This window comes from Salmo salar, chromosome ssa15 (assembly GCF_905237065.1).
Source record: "Salmo salar chromosome ssa15, Ssal_v3.1, whole genome shotgun sequence".
NCBI lineage: Eukaryota > Metazoa > Chordata > Actinopteri > Salmoniformes > Salmonidae > Salmo > Salmo salar.
In genome coordinates, this window is record NC_059456.1 from 79,510,043 (window position 1) to 79,522,380 (window position 12,338).

Consider the following 12,338-nt stretch of genomic DNA (forward strand, 5'->3'; position numbering starts at 1 on the left):
TCCGATTCTAACAGTCCACAGACACAGGAACTCCAACCACAGATATGAATGATTATTGCCCCTGATCAAGAGTGTGATCCTTGAAAAAAATGTCAAAGGTCATGTCACTGAAACAACATTAACAGCCGTAGTAGTATAGTAGTGAGACAGGCAAACCATTTTGTTGCAGCTTTTCAGCCTGGAAAGTAAGGCTCCCAACACCTTCAATGCCTGAACGACTGACTATTATAACTTCAACAAATAAATGTTTATTGTACAATTGCATAGTATTTATGTATTTTTGAATAATTGCTGGACAACTCCTGTACCCTGTAATGCTAGTTAATTACCGGTAGTAATAATCAAGGTGTTTACATACCCTGCCTTCCTACTTATATTTGACAACCAGGCGCGTGGGAAGTGTGCGTGAACATTAGTTTGGAATCAAGCCATTGATAAACAATGGTAACTTTCATTCAAAGGAATTAAGCAGTATTTAAGGATGACTGTGCTCAAACATCTTTGAAAGTAGAGGAAGAGTTTAATACCTTTGCACCTATTTGCATTGACATGCTTCTTTTTTAATTTGTTCCAATTGGAAAACAATTACATTACAGTTACGCATATGAATTCAATAGATCTATATTATCCAAATGTAATATTATGAAGGTCCATTTCTATAGATTAATCAATAAACAACCCATTTTGCTTAATATAATTAAATAACCGATCCCAGTTGAAAAAGTAATTTCAACACTAGCTGTAAACCTGTGTGCATCATCATTTATTTCAATTCAAAGTCCTGGATTCCAAAACAGGTATGTGGGTAAAATAAACAAATTCCTGTACAGTTAAAGGAAAAATCCACTCAAACTATTTTGGCATTTTTTTCCATTAGTCAATTGTTGATACAGTCCCAAAATGTTTAGCATATCAGCAGTCAAGTTAAGATATTGGACTATCAAGAAGCAAAGTTTCACTTGCCACGTCATGTTGATGCATTTTGCTGAGTAGAGTTTTCCTTTAAGGGCTCAGACGCACAAATAACATTTGCTGGCCGAGAGCACTTGGCACCTCAACCTAATTTGCGAACTGATTTTACATATAGAAAAACATTGAGATCAACATTTGGTGAGTTGTGTGCGAACCTTAGGTTACAGTTAGCCACTCCCAATTCACTTCCTACCCCTTCCCCTTGACCCTGACCCTTCGATGTTTGCAAATCCATAAAGTAAAAGCAATTTACACTACACATTTTATACCTTTCCAGACCCTTCAGATCTGCAAACTTCAAAGGTTTAGGGCTAAGGAGAGGGACGGAGCAAATTGGGTCTGGGCATTTAAGTCAGCAACCTGGGTAAGGATTAAGAAACAGTGAGCTTTGAGAGACATCTTGAGGTGGGAGATGTGTTCCTATATCCTGCTGTTTTTCTAATGGTGTTCATGCTACAAAGATGCTTTACATTGTCTTGTGACCGTTCTGCTCCATCGTAAGAGGGTTTGCCATGAGGCGCTTGGGGAGGTTTTGAACTATAGGCCATGCAAACAAAATTTTATTCACTTGTATGTCATCAACAGGGAGACACAACCAAACTATCCAACCATACATAATTTAAACTAATGCTTCACTTACCACTTTCATCAAATTAAGCCCACAATTAGTTTTCGTTTGTCTACAAGACAATCTAGCACGTTCATTTCAAGCTACATTTTTAAATATGTATTCTCATTTCCCAAGCCTCGTCAGCAAACGGCACAAGATGTGTGCATGTTGTGCTGTAAACTGTATGGTTATGATAAACAATATTGTGAATTAGTTCAGCCACTTTCTTTTCGATGTCTTGTTTAAAGTTATACCACCAAGACAACCAAAATGTATCCCAATCCTAAATGTATCTGCCCCTTCATAAAGTTGAAATGTAATAATTCAGCTAACATAAAGTATACATAATGTTGCTAAACCAAGGGAAAATAAACAATGAATGAAGAAATGCATTCTGCTGCTAAGACCTGTAGGCTGTGACAACTGCTTATCCTTGCAGTGTTACGTATATATGTAGATATATACACAAAGTCATGAGCAAAAACCTTTTAAAAGTCTTAACTTTATTATGTTTCATTTTAGAGCTAAGGGCCTTCAGATGATGACCCGAGAAAATAAGGATAAAGGGAAGAAAAATAAAATCAGGTTTCATTTATTTCTCTCTTGCGTTTCCCCCCGTTCTTGATGGTATTTACTTCAGGCATGGTGAATTAATGGTGGCAACATCCCTTACTGACGGCGGGGCGGGGGGGGTTGAAGTTGGGCTGTCATTAGAGGAAACGTCCCTGGCCTTGCTTCTCTCTCATCCATGCCTGGATCCTCTCCTTCAGTTCAGGGACTGTGAATAAAGACAATGACAGAGCAGAATGTGAGCACAAACCCATGGGGACCCACATAGTTAATAAAGTGTTGCCTAAAAGAAAATAAAAAATAAATACTTCAATTCCAACTGTCGAGTGCTGGTCCACTTTATTAATTAATTAATGTTTTTAAGCAAGAGAGTTGAGAAGGGGCGGGGGGCGGCAGGTAGCCTAGTGGTCAGAGCGTTGGACTAGTAACCAGAAGGTTGCAAGATCGAATCCCCGAGCTGACAAGGTAAAAATCTGTCGTTCTGCCCCTGAACAAGGCAGATAACCCACTGTTCCTAGGCAGTCACTGAAAATAAGAATTTGTTCTTAATGCATCCAATCCAAAACGGTTCATGCATATATTATGACAACATTTTGTGATGTTTTTATTTGTTTTGGCCTTCGACAAGGGTTTCTTCAGCCAAAGTCCGGAATCGGAAGTCTACACCCTTGTCCTTGATTGGTCAACAGTAGCGATTCTTCAATTAAGTGTTTGTTGTCATTCAACGATAGAAGACCTGTTTTCATGCACATTTTTCACTTGAGAAATACTGCACCAAACATTCTCCTCTGCAAAAAGCATCAACTTATGACAATTTATTGAGATATCTTAAATTCATTATTTTGAGGAAGTGTTTTCTGGCTATGGTGTTACATGATGAACAAACAGTACTACTACTGTATTCTCGTTTTTCAATCGAAGGTATTTTAAGGGTGTACGCGAGCACACTCGTTCGGTTCGCCAAGCCTTTAGAAGTCTCAATTTTCATTAAGTAACATTTGTTTCGGGTGGGTACTTCCTTTTCCTCACATATCAAACTAACATCTTGAACGGCAGGCTATGAGTATAGGGAGTTGCAATTTAAGTAGATATGACATTGATACCGGTGTGTGTACACATACGTGACTCCAGCATGCTTTCGTTGAGTGGCTGTCTGTTGAAGGGGTCAGTGGGGGAGTTGAGAAGGTGGCGGAGGATGATGGCTCGGTCCATGATGTTCCCAGAGGGCAATATCACAGGGTCGGTCATTAGGGTGTCCATCAGAGGGTCTGTGGAAACAAACACACACAAATGTAATTTGTATCTTCAATTATGTATTTATTTGCCTTCGTTGCAGCCCTCCCATTTACGCAACATTCGTTTTTTTTGTGGATTAAATGTGATGTGCAAAAATAAAAATATAGAAATTTGCCTTGAGCTGTGTAAAAGTATTCCTACCAGGATGTGAGAGAACAATGTTGTGTCGCATTTGAATGAGGTGTTGAAAAAAAAAAAAGTTTAAAATATATTAATGAAATTCAAAAATCGACACACTTTCCTCTCTTCAGACAGTGTTTTTACGCAGTCTGCAAGTATATTTCCATGCATGTGTCTGTATTCTCAAATCAAAGCATAGACTTCTCAGAAACACATGCAAGGAAATCATTAAGACAATTAAATTAGCTTAAAATTAAATGCTGGGTCCTATCTGATTCAGAAGGGTTGGGTTAAATGTGTAAGACACATTTCAGTTGAATGCAATCAGTTGTACAACTGACTAGGTATCCCCCAATCCCTTATATTGAAATCTTGAGTTTGCTGTCTGAGGGTTTTATACATGTTGCACACTTAAAAATAAAACTTGAGGGTTTTCTTTAACCCGGGATAGTAAGTTGACACCTCAGATCCACAGAAGACGCAATCTCAATTGCACGCCACACTGCCCTGTCCCAACTGGACAAAATGAACACCTAAGTGAGAATGCTGTTCATTGACTACAGCTCAGCGTTCAACACCATAGTGCCCTCGAAGCCCATCACTAAGCTAAGGACCATGAGACTAAACACCTCCCTCTGCAACAAGATCTTGGACTTCCTGACGGGCCGCCCCCAGGTGGTAAGGGTCGGTAACAACACATCTGCCACGCTGAACCTCAACACGGGTGCCCCTCAGGGGTGCGTGCTTAGTCCCCTTCTGTACTCCCTGTTCACCCACGAAAGTTTGCCTGACGACAACTGTGGTAAGCCTGATCTCCGACAGTTACTCAAAAAGTTCTACAGCTGCACCGTTGAGAGCATCCTGAGTGGTATGACAACTGCTCAGCATCCGACTGCAAGGTGCTACAGAGGGTAGTGCGTACAGCCCAGTACATCTGGGCCAAGCTTCTGGCTCTCCAGGACCTCTATACCAGGCGGTGTCAGAGGAAGGCCCTAAAAATGGTCAGACTCCAGTCACCCTAGTCAGACTATTCTCTCTGCTACTGCATGGCAAGACGTACCGGAGTACTTGCATCGACCCCCCCCCTCCCCCCCTTTTTATGTTGTTGCTGCTCCTCGCTGTTTGTTATCTATGCATAATCACTTTACCCCCTACCTACATGTACATATTACCTTGACTAACCTGTACCCCCGCACATTGACTCAGTACCTGTACCTCCTGTATATAGCCTCGTTATTGTGTTACTCTGTTTATTTAGTCAATATTTTCTTAACTCTCATTGTTCTTAAAACTGCATTGTTGGTTAAGGGCTTGTAAGTAAGTCATTTGCATTAAGGTCTACAACTGTTGTATTTGGCGCATGTGACAAATAAAATTTGATTTGGGTTTGAGTCACACAAAAGGAAGTACGCGGCCTGCATTCCCCTCCCAGAGTATATTAAATCAGTGGTTATTTGATAGCCCAATCTAAGCAGTCTTTGCGTAAAATGTCAGAAATTTAACCACGATAGAGGGTCTTCCCATTACTTTTATGTCCCAATCAAACTGACTTGGGGTCAGCTCTTTATCCAAGTCCTGAAAAAAGTGATGAAAATAATCTGTTTAGAACATTGCAGATAGAAATGTATTGTACAGAACAGACACTGTGCTCTACTAATGTGGCATAGAGAACTGTGCCCTGCCTGCACAATTCAAGTCTTACTGGGACGTTGCATCAAAATGAACATACCGCTGCTGTCAGGGGCAATTAGTAACAACACAAGAAATAAAGATTTCAAAACACTAGAAAGTGAAGTTTGAACATTGCAAAGTTTGAACACTTGCCTTTAAACTCGTCAGGTGCGTCACTGTAGTCCATTTCGGACTGAGAGTTCCTTGCGACTATCTCCTCCACCTTCTCCGATAGTAGCTTGAATTTTTCAATGGCGATGGTAGACTTGATGCCGGCTTTCGTCATCTTGGAAATAACTTCCTCAAAGAGTTCTTGACTGTACGACCGCTGGAAAGGGGAGAGAAAGAACACCATGTAAGCCTGGGGTGTATTTATTACCACACACCACAGCAAAACGTTTTGCAACAGAAAAATAAACGTTTTTTATTGGACAAATTTAGGAAGATCCCGCCCAGTTTTGCACCGTTTGCTTCTATTTGGTTCCTAGTGAATAGAATGACATTTTGAAGGAATTATCCCTGAGAGGCTTTGGGATGCGAGTGTGTCATTCTACCAAATGATGACAAAATAGCAGAGGTGCATGGAGATGGCAGCCTCCATGTACTTAACACAACTTCCTTGTTTGCTTAGTCCGCCTTATTGTACATTGCTCTCTGTTACCTTTTTTGTATTGTCATTAGCACACTATATGAACCCAAATTGAAAAACCTCAAAAGTATATTGTTCTCTCCCTCCCCACCATCCCTCTCCTCCACCCACCCACCCTCCCTCCCTCCACCCCCTCCCTCCCTCCCTCCCTCCCTCCCTCCCTCCCTCCCTCACCACCCCCCCTCCCTCCCTCACCACCCCCTCCCTCCACCCCCGGTGCGTTAAACCATGTTGTGCACTGTTTAAAAACTCAGTGGATAGTGCTAAAATAATGACATCAAAATTCCTCCATCGTTATGACCCTTCACCATTGAGAAGGTCAGCATGGCCTGTACTGAGAGCACAGTCGCTGACAGTACACATTCTCTCCCCAGGATTTGTATTGTAGCTAACTACTACAATATGCCTTGAATTTTGTAATCAAATAAGTATTTTACCCAAACCTGGTATTATGACATACCTTATGTCATGTGTAACCATAAAAATAGAATAACTAGAACTGCTTTTACTTCCTGCTTTACTGCTATGGGTACACTTAATATAGCTGGGCCACCCATCGCAAAACGTGATTGGAATGGGAATGTCCATTCTAGTAATTCTATTTCTGTGTGTAACAATCAAGTTGCAGTAAGTTCTGATTAGTTTTAATGTATAACGTGCTTTATTTAGCAGGGGTTTAGATTAGATGAGAAATGTATTTGTCATGAATGGTCAAAACATTTAAATAATCTTCCTGGTAATACTGTACATCAGTGAAACTATACAGTATAGATAATACATACAGTAGAGCATGCATACAAAAATGTATTGCGGCCTACTACTACACATACCTGGGTTCAATTACTTAATCTTTTCAAATACTTTGACGGTTTGCTTGAGCCTGCCTGGAGTGCCAGATGGGTGAGGTTAGCAGTGTGGGTTTATTCTATTGGTTTATTAAACAAGGCAAGCGACAACAGGCACAGATAAAGTATTTGAATCAATTTCCCAAATGTTTGAAAGCCAGGTGTGCTACTACTACAGTTTACCTGGTCGTCGGCGATGGCCTTGGCAAAGCGGGCACAGTCAAGTTGCAGGTAAATGTCAGTAAGCTGGTCCAGGAGCTTTTTGGGCTCAAAACCATACTTCTCTGGGTTCTCCACCTTCAGGTCCCGGCACTTCGGCCCGCAAAGCTGCTGGAGGTTAAAGTTCAGCATGGCCGCCAGACGAGGCCCCAGCTCCTGGAATGCACAGAACAGGGAGTTAGGTCACAAGGAAAAAATATTGTCTGCACCCATGAATAGGAGTGGTTTATGGTTACTGTTGAAGAAGGCTTTATACAGTAATATGTATCACTTTGCCATCCCTCCCATGCTGCTGCACAGTAATGTTCTATTGTTGGCAGAAAAAGAAAGGGAATGATGGCCACCACGTAGTAAACAAAAAACACTTAGATTTTGTTTTTGTGAGGCTTACTTTTCCCACCATGGCACTCTTGAAGAAAATGGATGAAGGCAGATACCAAGCACAAACAAGTTGGTTTGTTTTCATGTTTTTAAATATTTCTCTCGAAATGCAAAGGCTTTTTAAAATGAAGAATCTTTTTCAAATCAACAAGTGCCTTGATGTAAAAAGTAAGCACACGATACATTTTTCAGTTTACTAAGTGGTTACCATCGTTCCCGTTTTTCTGCCAGTTATAGACTACCCTTTTCAAAGAGCATCTCCACGGCCTTCGTTTTTTACCCATTTGAGCACACCAGCAAAAAAAAATATGGTCAATGTTCTATTTGGCTGCTGTGTGGGGGCTGTTGACAACCAGTAAAAGTCTTTCTGACCGCATATTTGTCGAATACAACATTTGCAAACTATGTTTTTGCACCCATTTATCCCTTTATAGACTGGAAAGTATGAGTAAAATATGTTAGATCCCTGGTCAGAGTGGTACTTACGGGCCGGAGGAAGGGCTTCTGGACCTGCTTGGTAAGGATGTGGAACATGTCAACAGTCTCTGTGGCCAGGGCCAGGTAGGAGCGCGACACCCGCTCGTCCTGGGTCAGCTGGGACTGGCGGCTCTGCTGCTGCTCCTGAGGGAGAAAGAGTCGTAAGGAATTATAACGGCACTTTGTAACACGTTAATAAGCGCTTCGTAATACGTTCATGTTTTCCCCCCCGGTAATTCTGTACTGACCCTGGGAAGCTGATCCCACTGCTCCTTGTTCTTCATCTCCTCCTGGACCTCGTGGATGCGCTTTAGGGACTCCAGGCTCTCGTCCAGCAGGAAGGTGGTGTCGTTGATCAACATGTTGATGTAGCGCACAAACTGCTTGCCAGAGCTACAGGGGAATAAACAGATGGATTCACTAACTCGGAGGCCTTCGGAAGCAAGTCGAAGTCACACAAACTGAGTCGGAGTACATTTTACATGTAGCATTCAGCATGACCGGACAGTGGGCACCTTTTTAGACCAGGCTATCACCATAGTATTTATCTGATGACAATACCTATTAAGTTTTGATTCTAGCCCACTTACTTGAACTCCTCCAGGAATGTGCCGTGGTGGCCCATGTTCTGCCAGAGGCTCTTGAAGATGGTGCTGATGTGGTAGCGGATCGTGAACTTATCGTAGAACTCGCTGGTGGCACCGGTGTGCTCCACATCTGTGGACAGGAAGGCACACAAGAGTCAGTTGCATGTGAGAATCAGTGCACTTGACTCCACTCTAATAGCTTTTGCACACTACTGAGTGGAGCCAAGCCGAGCCGTACTGTGATGGTGTGTTACACATCCACTACAGTTGATGGAACCATGCTGGAAAGAACAATGTGAAGAAAATATCCAAGCCAGCACAATAAAAAGTTTATGTTCACGCAAAAGTGTTAAAATTGTGCAATGTGTCTAGTTCTGCCCCTCCCGAAATGCTGCGCCAAGTAGTCACACCTGTGTAGAACTTCATGAGGGCCGGGACCAACTGTTTGACGGACAGGGGGTGGTTCTCCATCATCTCGGAAAAGCGCTGGGTGCGCAGCTGCACCGCCGGGTTGGTGACAAAAAGCACCTCCACCAGCTTGGCGATCAGGTAGGGGTTCCGGATGTAGTTCTGACTGCAGATGAACACCACCAGAAAAGTGACAATGTCCTGGACGCAGGGCTCATACAGGACCTGAGGGGAATACCTGGCGGGGGATAGAAAGGGGATGCTAAGCGTCAGTCAAAAGCCATTTTCACAGAAGATAGCTTTTCAAAAAATACATGTAATTTTATATGACCCCCCATATATTTCAAGTTTGGGGTCACTTAGAAATGTCATTGTTTTTGAAAGAAAAGCACATTGTGTCCATTAAAATAACATAAAATTGATCAGAAATACAGTGTAGACATTGTTAATGTTGTAAATGACTATTGTAGCTGGAAACGGCAGATTTTTTATGGAATATCTACATAGGCGTACAGAGGCCCATTAACAGCAACCATCACTCCTGTGTTCCAATGGCACGTTGTGTTAGCTAATCCAAGTTTATAATTTTAAAAAGGCTAATTGATCATTAGAAACCCCTTTTGCAATTATGTTAGCACAGCTGAAAACGGTTGTGCTGATTTAAAGCAATAAAACAGCCCTTCTTTAGACTAGTTGAGTATCTGGAGCATCAGCATTTGTGGGTTCGATTACAGGCTTAAAATGTCCAGAAACAATGGACATTCTTCTGAAACTCGTCAGTCTATTCTTGTTCTGAGAAATGAAGGCTATTCCATGCGAGAAATTACCAAGAAATTGAAGATCTCATACAACGCTGTGTACTACTCCCTTCAGAGAACAGCGCAAACTGGCTCTAACCAGAATAGAAAGAGGAGCGGGAGGTCCCGGTGCACAACTGAGCAAGAGAACAAGTATATTAGAGTGTCTAGTTTGAGAAACAGACGCCTCACAAGTCCTCAATTGGCAGCTTCATTAAATAGTACCCGCAAAACACCAGTCTCAACGTCAACAGTGAAGAGGTTTCTTCCTAGGTTTTTGGCCTTCCTAGGGAGTTTTTCCTAGCCACCGTGCTTCTTTCACATGCATTGCTTGCTGTTTGGGGTTTTAGGCTGGGTTTCTGTACAGCACTTTGAGATATCAGCTGATGTACGAAGGGCTATATAAATAAATTTGATTTGAAGAGGTGACTCCGGGATGCTGGCCTGCTAGGCAGAGTTGCAAAGAAAAAGCCATATCTCAGACTGGCCAATAAAAATAAAATATTAAGATGGGCAAAAGAACACGCATACTGAACAAAAATAAAACGCAACATGTAAAGTATTGGTCCCATGTTTCATGAGCTGAAATAAAAGATCCCTGAAATTGTCCATACGCACAACATGCTTATTTCTCTCAAATTTAGTGCACAAATTTGTTTACGTCCCTGTTAGTGAGCAATTCTCTTTTGCCAAGATAATCCATCCACCTGACCGGTGTGGCATACCAATAAACTGATTAAACAGCATGATCATTACACTGATGCACCTTCTGCTTTGGACAATAAAAGGCCACTTTAAAACATGAAGTTATCACAACACCATGCTACAGATGTCTCAAGTTGATGGAGCGTGCAATTGGAATGCTGACTGCAGGAATGTCCACCAGAGCTGTTGCTAGAGAATTTAATGTTGAACGTTAGAAAACTTGGCAGTGCGTCCAACCACGCCAGCCCAGGACTTTCACATCCGACTTCTTCACCTGCAGGATGGTCTGAAATGAGCCACCCGGACAGCTGATGAAACTGGGTTTGCACAACTGAAGAATTTCTGCACAAACTGTCAGAAACCGTCTCAGGGAAGCTCATCTGCGTGCTCGTCATCCTCACCAGGGTCTTGACCTGACTGCAGTTCGGCATAGTAACCGACTTCTGTGGACAAATGTTGAACTTCGATGGCCACTGGCATGCTGGAGAAGTGTGCTCTTCACGGATGAATCTCGGTTTCAAATGTACCGGGCAGATGCCAGACATTGTGTATTGCGTCGTGTGGGCAAGCTGTTTGCTGATGTCAACGTTGTGAGCAAGGTGGCGGTGGGGTTATGGTAAGCTACGGACAATGAACACAATTGCATTTTATCAATGGCAATTTGAATGCAGAGAGATACCGTGATGAAATTCATCCGCTGCCATCACCTCATGTTTCAGCATGATGATGCACAGCCCCATGTCGCAAGGATCTGTACACAATTTCTGTAAGCTGAAAATGTCAGTTCTTCGATGGCCTGCATACTCACCAGACATGTCACCCATTGAGCCTGTTTGGGATGCTCTGGATCGATGTGTACGACAGCATGTTCCAGTTCCCGCCAATATCCAGCAACTTTGCACAGCCATTGAAGAGTGGGACAACATTCCACAGGCCACAATCAACAGCCTGATCAACTCTATGTGAAGGAGATGTGTCGCGCTGCATGAGGCAAATGGTGGTCACGCCAGATACTAACTGGTTTTCTGATGCACACCCTTACCTTTTTTTAAAGGTATCTGTTACCAACAGAAGCATATCTGTATTCCCAGTCATGTGAAATCCATAGACTAGGGCCTAATGAATTTATTTCAATTATATGAACTGTGAAATTCTTGAATATTGCGTTTATATTTTTGTTCAGTGTACAATTTTTTAGCAGGTATACCACCTTTTATACATATTGTGTAACTAGCCATTTGGAAGGGGTGTTAAAAACAATTAATCTTTCCTTGATTCCTCGCAAACTCTCTGCTCACCGCCTCCTCAAAACATATTGGTGGAGAAGGTCAGAGGGAAGGGACCTTGGATCCTCTCCTCCAATGCGGTTTAAGAAAAAAGGCGAGGAGAGCGTACGCAAGAATCAAGGGGGAGAGTAATTGAGAAAAACTCAAGAGGAAGCTTTTCTAGGGATGAAAAGGAGGATGGTCCTCCTCATGTATTTATTAATATAGGAAAGAGAATGGAGAGAGCCAGGAGTTTCTCCAGGTCGGGTCACATGGTCAGGAAATCCTCTTGGCCCTACTCACGCCACATCCCTTTGAAGTTAACATTTTAGGAAACAATTCTCCAAGAAATGTATAAAAGACGGAACTAATCATTTGCTTTAGGTAAAACGGGGTAAATAGACACCAACAATCCCACTCTTGGGTATTTGTCTGGCCTTGTGCAATTACAATCGATCTATCGACTTACTGCACAACGAAAAGCAGGAACTCGGCCACATCTTCAATGTAAAACTCTGGCAGAGCAGCAAAGCTTTTGGGAATCTCCGGATTCAGCGGTAGACTCATGCTGCAACAAAGGGAAGGCAGGAATATGAGTTTTTGATCCACTTTATGCATGTCAAACAATAACAAAGCTAAATCTAATATAAACATTTAAATAATATAATTATCAGTTTAGTAAAAAAAGTTGCATCCCTCAGTTTAAAGGAATTGTGCGAGATTTTGGCAACTATTTTTCTACTTACCCATGGATACCATTTTTATG

At 42.1% G+C, this 12,338-nt stretch overlaps 1 protein-coding gene across 10 annotated transcripts in view; it reads right to left on the reverse strand.

Moving 5' to 3' along the window:
• Positions 1 to 747: 747 nt before the first annotated feature.
• The window catches only part of ube4b (ubiquitination factor E4B, UFD2 homolog (S. cerevisiae)), a 51,574-nt gene continuing 39,983 nt past the window's right edge, over positions 748 to 12,338 (reverse strand). For 6 of the 10 annotated variants that reach the window (XM_014145793.2, XM_014145792.2, XM_014145787.2 and 3 more), the window contains 9 exons: positions 12,042 to 12,140; positions 8,808 to 9,043; positions 8,401 to 8,527; positions 8,059 to 8,203; positions 7,820 to 7,954; positions 6,917 to 7,108; positions 5,393 to 5,567; positions 3,274 to 3,420; positions 748 to 2,360 (listed from right to left, as the gene is read on the reverse strand). In XM_014145793.2, the coding sequence (XP_014001268.1) occupies positions 2,293 to 2,360; positions 3,274 to 3,420; positions 5,393 to 5,567; positions 6,917 to 7,108; positions 7,820 to 7,954; positions 8,059 to 8,203; positions 8,401 to 8,527; positions 8,808 to 9,043; positions 12,042 to 12,140 (1,324 nt within the window). In that variant the 3' untranslated portion in view covers positions 748 to 2,292. Of the gene's footprint in view, positions 2,361 to 3,255; positions 3,421 to 5,392; positions 5,568 to 6,916; positions 7,109 to 7,819; positions 7,955 to 8,058; positions 8,204 to 8,400; positions 8,528 to 8,807; positions 9,044 to 12,041; positions 12,141 to 12,338 lie in introns of all 10 variants that reach the window. The other 4 variants (XM_014145784.2, XM_014145783.2, XM_014145786.2 and 1 more) reach the window with 1 other exon arrangement.